Raw genomic sequence first — 13,214 nt, 5'->3', positions numbered from 1 at the left:
TTCTGGGGATCCTAGTGGATCTATCTGTGGTGCCTCACACCTGTCTTCAGTGTGGAAAGGCTTAGTATATAACTGCTTAGGCTGGGCATGGTGGCTCATGCCTGTAATCCCAGCACTTTGGGAGGCGGAGGTGGGCGGATCACGGGGTCAAGAGATCGAGACCGTCCTGGCCAACATAGTGAAACCCCATCTCTACTAAAACTACAAAAATTAGCCAGTCATGGTGGCATGCACCTGTAATCCCAGCTACCCAGCTACTTGGGAGGCTGAGGCAGGATAATCGCTTGAACCTGGGAGGTGGAGGTTGCAGTGAGCGGAGATGGCGCCATTGCACTCCAGCCTGGGTGACAGAGCAAGACTCTATCTCAAAAAAAAAAAAGAAAAAAAAAAAGTAACTGCATAACACATTTATGGGAGTGTAAACCAGGTCAGGGTTATATTTGTTTTTTATACAAGTGAATACATAGTCATAAGATACTAAAACTTGGCAGTTTTCTTTAGCAACTACACATATTTCTATATGGACCTTTGGGTCTGCCTCTGATATTGTCAACTTGGGAGCAGCCAATGACTACTTTCTTCAAAGATACCTCTTCTTTAATTGATTGGAAAAAATACCATTTGTGTATGGTACCCAATTTGGATCTCAATTTGGATAGAGGTATATCCTCCCTCTCTCTGCACAGGAATGAAGAAACTTGAAGAATATTAGAGAAATGAAAGGAAATACGAATAGAAAGTGTATATAAAAATATGACCAGAGATATGGCCCAGGTTGGGGTTTGAGGGTCAGGGTCTGGCCAAATGTGAGAGACCACTTGAAGTGAGGCAAACAGGTGTCAAACAGGCAAAGCTCTTTCAGAGCTTGTTTTGGCATTGCATGTTTTTTTGTTGTTTGTTTTTGTTTGTTTTGTTTTGTTTTTTGAAACAGAGTCTTGCTCCGTCGCCCAGGCTGGAGTGCAGTGGTACAATCTTGGCTGGCTGCAACCTCTGCCTCCTGGGTTCAAGTGATCCTCCTGCCTCACCCTTCCGAGTAGCTGGAATTACAGGTGCCCACCACCATGCCTAGCTAATTGTTTTTTGTATTTTTGGTAGAGACAGCGTTTCCCCATGTTGGCCAGGCTGGTCTTGAACTCCTGGCCTCAAGTGGCCCACCTGCCTCAGCCTCCCAAAGTGCTGGTATTATAGGTGTGAGCCACCGCACCCGGCCTGGCATTGCATGTTGATACTGGTTCTCCTCTTACTTCCTCTGCTGCCTCCTCTATTCCTGGTCTTTCTGTTAGATACTTGTTCAGAAGAGTTCTAATGTACCTAATCTGTCAAATCTGGGCCTTTACAAAGGTAGGGGAGCAGTGATACTTCTGAACTACTGTGGAAGATAAATGCTTCATAATGAACTGAGAAAATCACATAAAATTCCTTAGAAACAATTAAAACACATACAAGTGCAAGATATAATAGTATTAGGCCTAGGAAGCGGACTGTAATATTCACATAAACTCTAACCATACCAGCTTTGGGTGAATCATGCTAAAAGTTGGAGGTTAATAACTGAGCTAATAAAACTGTGAAATTGGAGTATGTGACCATGGGCTGATATCTAGGAGGGGTTGCAGTTTTGAGATTGACTGTTCTAACTAGAATCCTATGAAATTTAGAAGGTAGTCTGGTCTTCTGGCTCCTGAGGAAGATGACCAATAGGGAAGAGGTATTCTGCAGCTATGACTGGTATGAGAAGATTGAAGCCTACTGGGATGGGGCAGTATCTTAGAGAGAATGATAGATTCCACCGATTTCGAATAGAGATATGACTGGTGAATTTCTAGGGCTCTCCATATCTCCTTTTCTCTTTCATTTTTGTTTTTGGGCTTTGCTGGTTTAGTTTTTTACCAATTCATGGTCCTGAACTTTCTCAGTTAACTTTGGAAATGGATAATGTAGAAAATGTCCCTTCATCTCGCTCCCTTATTACTCTAAAGGACAGAACAAGGATCCATATGAAGGTACTTCTCTACATGGATCTGAAATATAGGACTATCCTGATTGTATTCTAAAGGATCAAGGTGCTAGAAAGTGACCACTGGGCAATGGATTACATTTGGGGATACAAATATATAGTACTGGGGCTAAAAGCAGATTCTTTAGTCAGTCTAGCAAAATCTAGAACTCAGTTCCACCATTTACTGGCTCATGCTGAATGAGGTATTTAACCTATCTGTGCCTCTTTTCTTATCTGTAAAAGGGCATAAGAATAGGTCCTATCCAATAGTGTTGTTGTAAAGTCTAAATGTGGAAATAGTACATAAGCATTTGATGCAGTACCTGGCACGTAACACAAGTTAGCTGTTGTCATCACACTTAGGTGAATCTAACCTCTTACCAGCCATACCTGCCTTAGAAAGTTGTACAAGGAATCAATTAATTTATTGTGTGGTGCTTCTCAGTAATGTAAAGGAGTGTTGTTTGGTTTGCATTTTACATACCTAGTTACTATTTTCATGTTCTTCCTGTGAATCATTATGATTTGCTTCCATCATGTGGATAGAGAAACAGGTTCAGGAGGGTAAATGAGTGTTTGAATTTAGATCTCCTATTCTCAGATCCTTCTTTGTTCAGAATACAGGTTCTGTAGTCACTTTGTATTTCGAGGGCTTTACTTATCTTAGAAATTCATGTAATATCTTGTCCTCTAGATTTGGTGCTTCCAGATGTGAGTTATCGGGCGGAATCCAGTGAGGGGGATCAGTCTCATAATATGGACCCTCAAGGACAAACTCTGCTGCTTTTTCTCTTTGTGGATTTCCACAGTGCATTTCCAGTCCAGCAAATGGAAATCTGGGGTAAGTATAAGAGAATGGGGTTGCCAGCTTGGGTATGCCAAATGCTAAGAGAGAGGGAAACTTTGTGTAATGCACACATGTAAATTAGATATATTTCTGTAGAATAAAGAAGTTCAGTGAAAAACCCTGCTTAATAAAATAAATATATCCTATAGAAAAGATTCATATATTGATGCATTGCTTAAATGACAACGTTTCTAGATCTGGTTGGCCAGAAATCAGCAGACACTTCATATATATTGCTCCCTAGGGATCAGCAGTTCTCAATGTTAGCTGCACAATATTACCTGAAGAGCATCTAAAATGCTCATTCCCCAGAGATTCTGATTTCCAGATGGACTGAGGTGGGGCTCAGGGCTCAGTATGTTTAAGAAATTTTTTTAATTTTTAGAGACGCTCTGTCATCCAGGCTGGAGTGCAGTTGCGCGAGCATAGCTCACTGCAACATCAAACTCCTGGGCTCAAGTGATCCTCCCACTTCAGCCTCCCAAGTAGCTGGGCCTACAGATGTATGTGACCGCACCTGGATAACTTTTTCAATTATTTTTTGTATTATTATTTTTTGTATGGAGGTCTTGCTTTGTTGCCCAGGCTGGTCTCGAACTCCTGGCTTCAAGTAATCTTCCTTCCTTGGCATCCCCAAGTGCTTGTTGGTATGTTTTTAAAGTTTCTCAGGCCAGGTGCAGTGGCTCACGCCTGTAATCTCAGCACTTTTGGAGGCCGAAGTGGGTGGATCACTTGCAGCCAGGAGTTCAAGGCCAGCCTGGCCAACACGGCGAAACCCCATCTCTACTAAAAATACAAAAATTAGCTGGCATGGTGGCGGCTTCTTGTAATCTCAGCTATTTGGGAGGCTGAGACAGGAGAATCTCTTGAACCCAGGAGGCAGAGGTTGCAGTGAGCCGAGATTGTACCACTGCACTTCAGCCCGGGCAAGAGATTGAGACTGTGTCTCAAAAAGTAAAATAAAGTAAAGTAAAATAAAATAAAATAAAATAAAACTTCTAGGGTGATTCTGATGTATAGCAAGGCTTGGGAACTTTTCATCATCATGCTGCCTTTCCAGGCGGATTTTTTAAAAATGCACACCTAACTAGCCGGGCGAGGTGGCGGGCGCCTGTAGTCCCAGCTACTCGGGAGGCTGAGGCAGGAGAGTGGCGTGAACCCAGGAGGCGGAGCTTGCAGTGAGCTGAGATCCGGCCACTGCACTCCAGCCTGGGTGGCAGAGCGAGACTCCGTCTCAAAAAAAAAAAAATGCACACCTGTTCTTATTCAGGTATGCAACAAGGAACCTTTGGTGTTTATCTGTTAGATGGGTGATAATTTGTTATCAATCAGAAAGGTTATCTATGATAGAGATAAAACAGTGGTTTCATTTTCTGGTCCATGAAACACATGCATCAGAATCACTGGATGATGATGATGATGATGATTATTATTATTATTATTTTTGAGACAGAGTCTCCCTCTGTCACCCAGGCTGAAGTGCAATGGCGCGATCTTGACTCACTGCAACCTCCACCTCTCGGGTTCAAGTGATTTTCCTGCCTCAGCCTCCTGAGTAGCTGGAATTACAGGCACATGCCACCACACCTGGCTAATTTTTGTATTTTTAATAGAGACGGGGTTTCACCATGTTGGTCAGGCTGGTCTTGAACTCCTGACCTCATGATCCACCCGCCTTGGTGCCCCAAACTGCTGGGATTACAGGTGTGAGCCACTGCCCCTGGCCATTATTATTATTTTTGTAGAGACAAGGTCTGAACTCCTGGGCTCAAGTGATCCTCCCACCTCGGCCTCCCAAAGTGCTCGGATTACAGGCATGAGCAACACACCTGCCTCAAGTGATTCTTAAATATAGTAAAACTTGAAAACCACTGAGCATGAGCAGGAGTTGGCTTCTTTATTTTAATCCAGTAAACCCTGAGATGTAAATTTAAGTGTTTCTCAATGCCCTTCTAATCTTTGAGGAAAGTTACAGGGAGAAGTGGAGCTTATACAAATTTGGGGAAAAGTTTGTAAGCCTCCCTTTTGGTGCTTCTGATATGTCTCTGTGTTCTCCTTTCTCTATGGGCCAGTGTGTTTTCATGGGACTCTATTCAGGCACTCCAGTGCTATTTGGTGTGGCCCTGCTCCCACTGAGTCATAAGAAAAAGACTGCTTACAACACCAGACCAAAAGAGCTCATGTTGACTGGTGTCCATTATTTATTGAACAAACCATTGTTGGCTGTGGTATTCTTCCTGCTACCTTCCTTCTGAGCCTCTCAGCAGTAAGATAAGGCAAACTTTTCCCTGCCTTTTCCCAAAACGTGCTGTACACACTGTAGGAGAGAAGCACTGTTTCCTGGGGCTCTGGCTTGTAGCTGTTTATTTGAGGAGCTAGTGGTCTTTGGTGCATGGCCGTTCCGATGATTAATGCCGGGGAATGGAAAATAGATATCTAAACTAATGTGAGGATTCCTAGGGCTGTTCCCTGTGGCCTATGCTCACACAGACAGAGGCTGGTAAGAGCAGCAACTTATTATTGTGGAAAAGACATCAGGGTGGAATCAAGAGACTTGGGTTTAATTTTAGCACTGATACCAACTTCCTCAGTGATTTTTGGGAAGCATGTCACATAAATCTGAGCCTCCCTTTTCATATCTTTAACATGAGATTGTTAGGCTAGGCCCCATCAAAGGCCTTTCCAGATCTAAAACCCTCTTAAGACTTAAGATCTGCTACCTTCTGGCAGTTTTTTTTTTAAGGTCTGCCAGAAGGTAATCCTCAGATAATGTAAGCCTGATAACATGTTCTGATCCCTAGTGAACATTCCTTAAGAACTCAGATTCCTCAGAAACACAGTATTATCATTCTTGTACTACTGTGATAATCTGTACACTTCTGTTTAGCTTGACTCTGAAGGCCTGCAGTATCTCAGTTGTTGTACTCAGTGTTGGATTTAAAAGAAATTCATCAATGTATTAGTAAATACAGTAAGTCTCTCACATCTTACACATCTGGTAATTTAAGACTAGCCTCTGAAGAAGTTGCACAGTGAGGGGAGGTAGATATAGACATGGTGATAATTTTACCTTATCTTCCCCCTTTTCTTTCTCATATCCTTAAAAGCTTTCTCTAGAACCTCTTCTTTTAGGAAACAGATTGTTCAAAATTAGTCTGTTTCCATGTGTCTTTAAGAAAATTACTTAATTGGCCTTATGCCCACCTACCTTGTCATGGTAACTTTTCTGTGATTAACTCATTTTTTTTTCTTGTGACTAACTCATTGTTTTCCACAATGTCAAAAGCATTTTTTGATGGTCAAAATTTTAGGAATGAACTTTGACTTTTAAATTAAATGTCTGATGGGTGCAGCACACCAACATGGCACAAGTATACATATGTAACAAACCTGCACATTGTGCACATGTACCCTAGAACTTAAAGTATAAAAAAATAAAAAATAAAAAAAAATCTGCTCTCAAAAGGGATCTGATTTCTTGAAGCTATTCTTAAAACCAAACTATGGAAAATACCAATCTAGATGATATATTAACATAGCAATAGCAATATTTTGAAATTGTACAGTGTATATTTCAAAACACTTCATGGGTCAGGCACCGTGGCTTGGCACCTGTAATCCCAGTACATTGAGGGGCCAAGGCAGGAGGATTGCTTGAGCCCTGGAGTTTAAGACCAGCTTGGGCAACATAGCGAGACCTCGTCTCTACATATAAAAATGTGCCAGGCATGGTGGCTCACACCTGTAATCTCCACACTTTGGGAGGCCAAGGCGGGCGGATCACCCTGAGGTCAGGAGTTTGAGACAAGTCCGGCCAACATGGCTAAACCCCGTCTCTACTAAAAATACAAAAATTAGCTGGGTGTGGTGGCAAGCAGGTGCCTGTAATCCCAGCTACTCAGGAGGCTGAGGCAAGATAATCACTTGAATCCAGGAGACGGAGGTTGCAGTGAGCTGAGATCATGCCATTGCACTCCAGCTCAGACAACAAGAGCAAAACTCTGTCTTAAAAAAAAAAAAAAAAAAAAAAAAGCCAGGCATGGTGGTGGTGCACACCTGTGGTCCCAGCTATTCGGGAGGCTGAGGTGGGAGGATCACTTGAGCCCTGGTGGTCGAGGCTGCAGTGAGCCGAGATCGTGTCACTGCGCTCCAGGCTGGGCAACAAAAAAGCCCAGAAAACACTTCATGTACATTATTGCAGTTTATCTACACAACATACCTCTGAGAGCAGGTGGTATAAAGTCATTTTCTATACTGAAGAAAAGATATCATCACCACTAGTTGATGGCAGAATTGACCCTAGAATCTATGTTCTCCCTGACTCCAGCTCCAGAATCCTTTTGAGCTCACCATATATTACCTTCCCTAACAGGAAAGCCTCATGGTGCCTTATGGTAGAAAATGTTCTTCTGGCTTGCATTTTTAATACAGTCCTGGAAAAAGCCAGCCAGTTTTAGGCTGCTTCATTATATAATTCTGAACACTGTAAACAAAGAATAATCAAGAAAGATTTTCTCCAGGTGACCTGTAAATTTGGCTTCCTGTGCCTGCTGCATCGGGATCATTACATGGCGGCCTATTGTTTGATGGCATAATTTTTTTGCCTGTTGCTCTCACGTTAGCTTTTCTGAATGAGGCTGAGCAGTGGTGCCCATGGTTACTTTAACAGAGATAATCCCCCATTTAAAAGGACCTCATACCAACAGTTCTGTGTCATCTTTGTGAATTTTAACCTTTTCTTTACCACAGTACATCTGAAAGCACTGCCACAGCAGTGATGTTCACATAGATGTAGAGCAGGGTTAGACACACTCTATAGGACATTTGCTTCTCCCTTTCTCCTCTCCTTTGGAGTCACTGGAATTGTTTATAGTACATGGTATGTATATGAATTAAACAGGATCCATTATTTGTTTCTTTAAAAAATAATGTCATTCTTCACCTTAATTTTCCTGAGCTTTCTTAGATTTATAAGTGGGAATTGGGTAGGTTTGTAAGTTGCTGGGAGATTTTGTCTTAAAAAAGGTAATTATTTGTGGATATGTAGGGGTCTCTTCTTCCAAGAGGCATCTTTTCCACTCCCAGTCCTGACTCACAGCACATGAACAGCAATCTTGAAGTAGTTATCCTCGCTTATGGTTAATCCTTGGATAATGCAAGCCTGATACCATGTTCTGAGCCCTACTGAACATTCCTTAAGAACTCGATTCCTCAGAAACCAGTGTTATCATTCTTGAACTACTGTGATAATTTGTACACCTCTGTTTAGCTTTATTCTGAGGGCCTGCAGTTTCTCAGTTGTACTGATCTCAGTACAACATCTCAGATGTTATATTGGATTTAAAAGAAATTCATCAATGTACTAGTAAAGTGTCTTAAATCTTACACATCTGGTAATTTAAGACTAGCCTTTGAAGATGCACAGTGAGGGGAGGTAGATATAGTGATAATTTTACCTTCTCCCTCCCCTTAGGAGTCTATACTTTGCTCACAGCTCATCTCAATGCCATCCTTGTGGAGAGCCACAGTGTAGTGCAAGGTTGCATCCAGTTCACCGTGGACCAGGTCTTGGAGCAACATCACCAGGCTGCCAAGGTAATAAGGAATTCACAGCCTCTTTTCTCCTATTCTTTAAGAAAAAGATAGCAAGCATATATAGCAGGCACAGGGCCCAGGAGCCCTTCTTCCCTTAATGCCCCTTCCTCTCTCCTGTCAGCTGGGTGATCTTATAACGCTGCATCTAGCCTACAACTCAAACTTTAGCTTAAATGGATCACTGTAACCAGTGATTAGTAGGTGTGTTTGGGTAAATAAGGAAATAGTTAATAGGGAAAAATGGCTGATACCACACCTCTTCCTTATCCATATAATTCCCCTTCCCACACAGACTTCTGGAGCTGCTGCTTCGCTGTGTCTTACGTTCCTCCCCCATTTTCCTAATATTTTACACTACCACCTTCTCTCCTTACCTGATTTTCTAAATCTATCCATCATGTGTACTTTTGGTAGCACATTTCTTGCCTCATATGGCCCACTTTTCAGGGAAAAAACAACCACACTAAGAGAGCAGAACTAAAAGCTGTTTTTTTTTTTTCAAATAGTGTGTCTGTTTTCTTGACCAGTGTCCCATTGCTTGTCTTCTCTAAATGTGTCTGTGTCAGTAAGCCACCTCTGTGAAATGTGAGAACATTTTAAAATTTTATATTAATTCCCTAAATGTTATGGTATAAAAATATGTGAGGATCTCAGTAACTTTTGTTGATGGATAGGAAGAATTGTTGAAATCCTGCTCTGATGGAAATGTGTGGGCCCTCTGGGATTCTCTAAACCACATCTTGGGATTCACGCAGTCTTCCCCTTACTTGTTATGTTTCCCAGGCTCAGCAGAAACTACAGGCCTCACTCTCAGTGGCTGTGAACTCCATCATGAGTATTCTAACTGGAAGCACTAGGAGCAGCTTCCGAAAGATGTGTCTCCAGACCCTTCAAGTTAGTAGGAGATTGGGATTGGGGATGCTTAAAAGTGGGCTTTTAAGTGGGTTTGGGTTTAAAAGTGGGTTTGGGTTGGGTATGGTGGCTCATGCCTATAATTGCAACACTTTGGGAGGCCAAGGTGGGAGGATTGCTTGAGCACAGGAGTTTGACACCAGCCTGGGCAACATAGAGAGACCCTGTCTCTACAAGTAACTAAAAAATCACCCAGGTGGGATGGTGCACACCTGTGGTTACAGCTTCTCAGGAGGCTGAGGTAGGAGGATCAACTGAGCCCGGGATGTTGAGGCTGAGCCATGATCGTGCCACTACACTCCAGCCTGGGCAACAGAGTGAGACTTGTCTTAAAAAAAAAAAAAAATTAGGCCGGGCGCGGTGGCTCAAGCCTGTAATCCCAGCACTTTGGGAGGCCGAGACGGGCGGATCACGAGGTCAGGAGATCGAGACCATCCTGGCTAACACAATGAAACCCTGTCTCCACTAAAAATACAAAAAAATTAGCCAGGCGTGGTGGCGGCGCCTGTAGTCCCAGCTACTCGGGAGGCTGAGGCAGGAGAATGGCGGGAACCCGGGAGGCGGAGCTTGCAGTGAGCCGAGATAGCGCCACTGCACTCCAGCCTGGGCGACAGAGCGAGACTCCGCCTCAAAAAAAAAAAAAAAAAAAAAAAACAAACTTGTCCAGGGTGGTGGCTCATGCCTGTAATCCCAGCACTTTGGGAGGCTGAGGCGGGTGGATGACCTGAGGTCAGAGTTTGAGACTAGCCTGACCAACATGGTGAAACCATGTCTCTACTAAAAATACAAAAATTAGCCAGGCGTGGTGGCAGTTGCATGTAATCTCAGCTACTCGGAAGGCTGAGGCAGGATAATTGCTGGAACCTGGGTGGGGGAGATTGCAGTGAGCCGAGATCGCCCCATTGTATGCCAGCCCAGGTGACAACAGCGACACTCCATCTAAAAAAAAAAAAAAAAAAAAGGCTGGGCGCGGTGGCTCAAGCCTGTAATCCCAGCACTTTGGGAGGCCAAGACAGGCGGATCACGAGGTTAGAAGATCGAGACCATCCTGACTAACATGGTGAAACCCCATCTCTACTAAAAAATACAAAAAACTAGCCGGGCGAGGTGGCGGGCGCCTGTAGTCCCAGCTACTCGGGAGGCTGAGGCAGGAGAGTGGCGTAAACCCAGGAGGCAGAGCTTGCAGTGAGCTGAGATCGCGCCACTGCACTCCAGCCTGGGCGACGGAGTGAGACTCCGTCTCAAAAAAAAAAAAAAAAAAAAACAGCCATGATTTTAATGACATTCTACTGCTTATCTTTGTAAAATGTACAGTATTTTTAGAAACATTATTTTATTTGCGCCACTGTGATGCTACATAGTACCAGGCTTAAGTTTTAAGAAATATTTGTTGAACAGTAGTATGTATACTATTTTACAAATAAGGAAACAAGTTATTTAAGATTTCTGCTTTAGGTCACACAGCTAGTTAAGAACAGAGCTAGGGTTGGGTGTGGTGGCTCACGCCTGTAATCCTAGCACTTTCAGAGGCTGAGGCAGGTGGATTGTTTGAGGTCAGGAGTTCACGACCAGCCTGACCAATGTGGTGAAACCCTGTCTCTACTAAAAATATAAAAATCAGCCAGGCGTGGTGGTGCACACCTGTAGTTCCAGCTGCTCAGGAGACTGAGGCAGAATTGCTGAAACCCAGGAGGTGGAGGTTGCAGTGAGCCAAGATCACCCCTCTGAACTCTATCCTGGGTGACAAAGTGAGATTCCATCTCAAAAAAGGAAAAAAAAAAAAAAAAAAGGAACAGAGCTAGGACTAGATCAGTGATTCCTAATCTAATTCCTTGTTGAAGAATGCTATCTCATGGCGACAGAATACACTGGAAATAACTGAGCAACCTTAACTATTACATGTATGTGGCAATATGGAATCAGAGGCTCACGTTCAAATCCTGACTCATTGACTTATAAGTTATGTTTAGGCCTGTAGTTCTGAGACTTGTCTACAAATTGGAAAAAAATAGTAGTACCTCACAGAGTTATAAAAGTGAGAGCTAAATGTGTGCTATGGTCTGAATGTTTATATATCCCTAAAATTCATATGTTGAAATCCTAACCCCTGAACTGATAACATTAGGAGGTATGAGGCTTTGAGAAGTGATTTAGGTCATTAGGCCCTCATGAATGGGATTAGTGCCTTTATTTTTATTTTATTTTTTGAGTCGGAGTTTCGCTCTTGTTGCCCAGGCTGGAGTGCAATGGCACGATCTCGGCTCACCGCAACCTCCACCTCCAGGGTTCAAGCAAACCTCCTGCCTCAGCCTCCTGAGTAGCTGGGATTACAGGCATGCGCCACCACACCCAGCTAATTTTGTATTTTCAGTAGAGACAGAGTTTCTCCATATTGGTCAGGCTGGTCTCAAACTCCCGACCTCAGGTGATCCACCTGCCTTGGCCTCCCAAAGTGCTGGGATTACAGGCGTGAGCCACCTCACCCCGCCGGATTAGTGCCTTTATAAAAGGGGCCCCAGGCCGGGCGTGGTGGTTCATGCCTGTAAGTAATCCCAGCACTTTGGGAGGCCGAGGTGGGTGGATCACCTGAGGTCAGGAGTTCCAGATCAACCTGACCAACATGGTGAAACTCTGTCTCTACTAAAAAAAAAAAAAAAAAAATACAAAAACATTAGTCAGGCGTGGTGGTGGGCACCTGTAATCCCAGCTACTTGGGAGGCTGAGGCAGGAGAATCACTTGAACCTAGGAGGTGGAGGTTGTAGTGAGCCAAGATCGCACCATTACACTCTAGCTTGGGTGACAAGGGCGAAACTCTGTCCCCCTACATCCCCACCGGAAAAAAAAAAAAAAAAAAAAAAAAAACCAGAGAGACCCTTACCCCTTCTGCCATGTGAGGACACAGGGAGGAAGTGGGCAGCCTACAGCCCAGAAGAGGGCCCTCACCAGAACCTGACCATGCTGGCACTTTAATTTCAGATTCCCTGCCTCCAGCACTGTGAGAAATCAGTTTCTATTATTTACAAGCCACCCAGTCTACAGGAATTTGGTATAGCAACCCTAATGGACTAAGACAGTGTCAAAGTGCATAGCATATGGTAGATTCTCAATAAATGTTAGTGTTTCCCTTCCTTTAGGAATGTGTGCTGACCAACTGGTATTATCAATGGGCAATATATCATTCCATATTTGTTGCTTCATTTTTTTAGTATAGTTTTCTTGAAAAGCTAGTATAATACAAAAAATATTTTAAAATAATAACTAGTAAAATTTATCACTATAATTTTTACTCATTATCTCATATATAGTTGTAATCAAAGCATTCTATTTTCATATATAATTTGACATTTTCCCCATTTCAACAGTCTTAGAATTTTTAGTTAATATCCCACCGTATTGTTTAAATCTAATTTAATAAACGATTTCTCTGTTAGACATTTGTTTACATTCTTGCTTATATAGTGTTTCAGTTAATACCTTTATGTAATGTCTTGCTTCTTTCGAATTATTTTCTAGAACAAATTTCTATAAATGGAGTTATGAGCCAAAGTGTGTAACACATTTATAAGCTAGTGTATTTTATCATAACTTCAACTTTCTGGGTCATGTGGATAGCACAGGGTAGTGAGAAGAACACTATATTGGGAATTCTAAGGTATCCATTAAAGCCCTAACTTTTGTACTAACTAGCTGTGAGATCTTGGGTGGGTCACTTCTTTTTTTTTTTTTTTTTTTTTTTTTTTGAGACAGAGTTTTGCTCTTATTGCCCAGGTTGGAGAGCAATGGCACGATCTCGGCTCACCGCAACTTCCGCCTCCCAGGTTCAAGTGATTCTCCTGCCTCAGCCTCCCGAGTAGCTAGGA

General features: G+C 42.9%; 1 protein-coding gene across 1 annotated transcript in view; it reads left to right on the top strand.

The window, feature by feature from the left end:
* TOP6BL (TOP6B like initiator of meiotic double strand breaks) overlaps positions 1 to 13,214 on the top strand; it is a 108,707-nt gene that overhangs the window by 70,581 nt on the left and 24,912 nt on the right. The window contains exons 9-12 of the mRNA XM_015113604.3: positions 511 to 661; positions 2,694 to 2,840; positions 8,320 to 8,441; positions 9,225 to 9,335. Of these exons, the coding sequence (XP_014969090.3) occupies positions 511 to 661; positions 2,694 to 2,840; positions 8,320 to 8,441; positions 9,225 to 9,335 (531 nt within the window). The remainder of the gene's footprint in view (positions 1 to 510; positions 662 to 2,693; positions 2,841 to 8,319; positions 8,442 to 9,224; positions 9,336 to 13,214) is intronic.

The sequence above is a fragment of the Macaca mulatta genome, chromosome 14 (assembly GCF_049350105.2).
Source record: "Macaca mulatta isolate MMU2019108-1 chromosome 14, T2T-MMU8v2.0, whole genome shotgun sequence".
NCBI lineage: Eukaryota > Metazoa > Chordata > Mammalia > Primates > Cercopithecidae > Macaca > Macaca mulatta.
The sequence above is the reverse complement of the archived record's forward strand: the minus strand, read 5'-3'. Positions and strand labels throughout refer to the sequence as shown.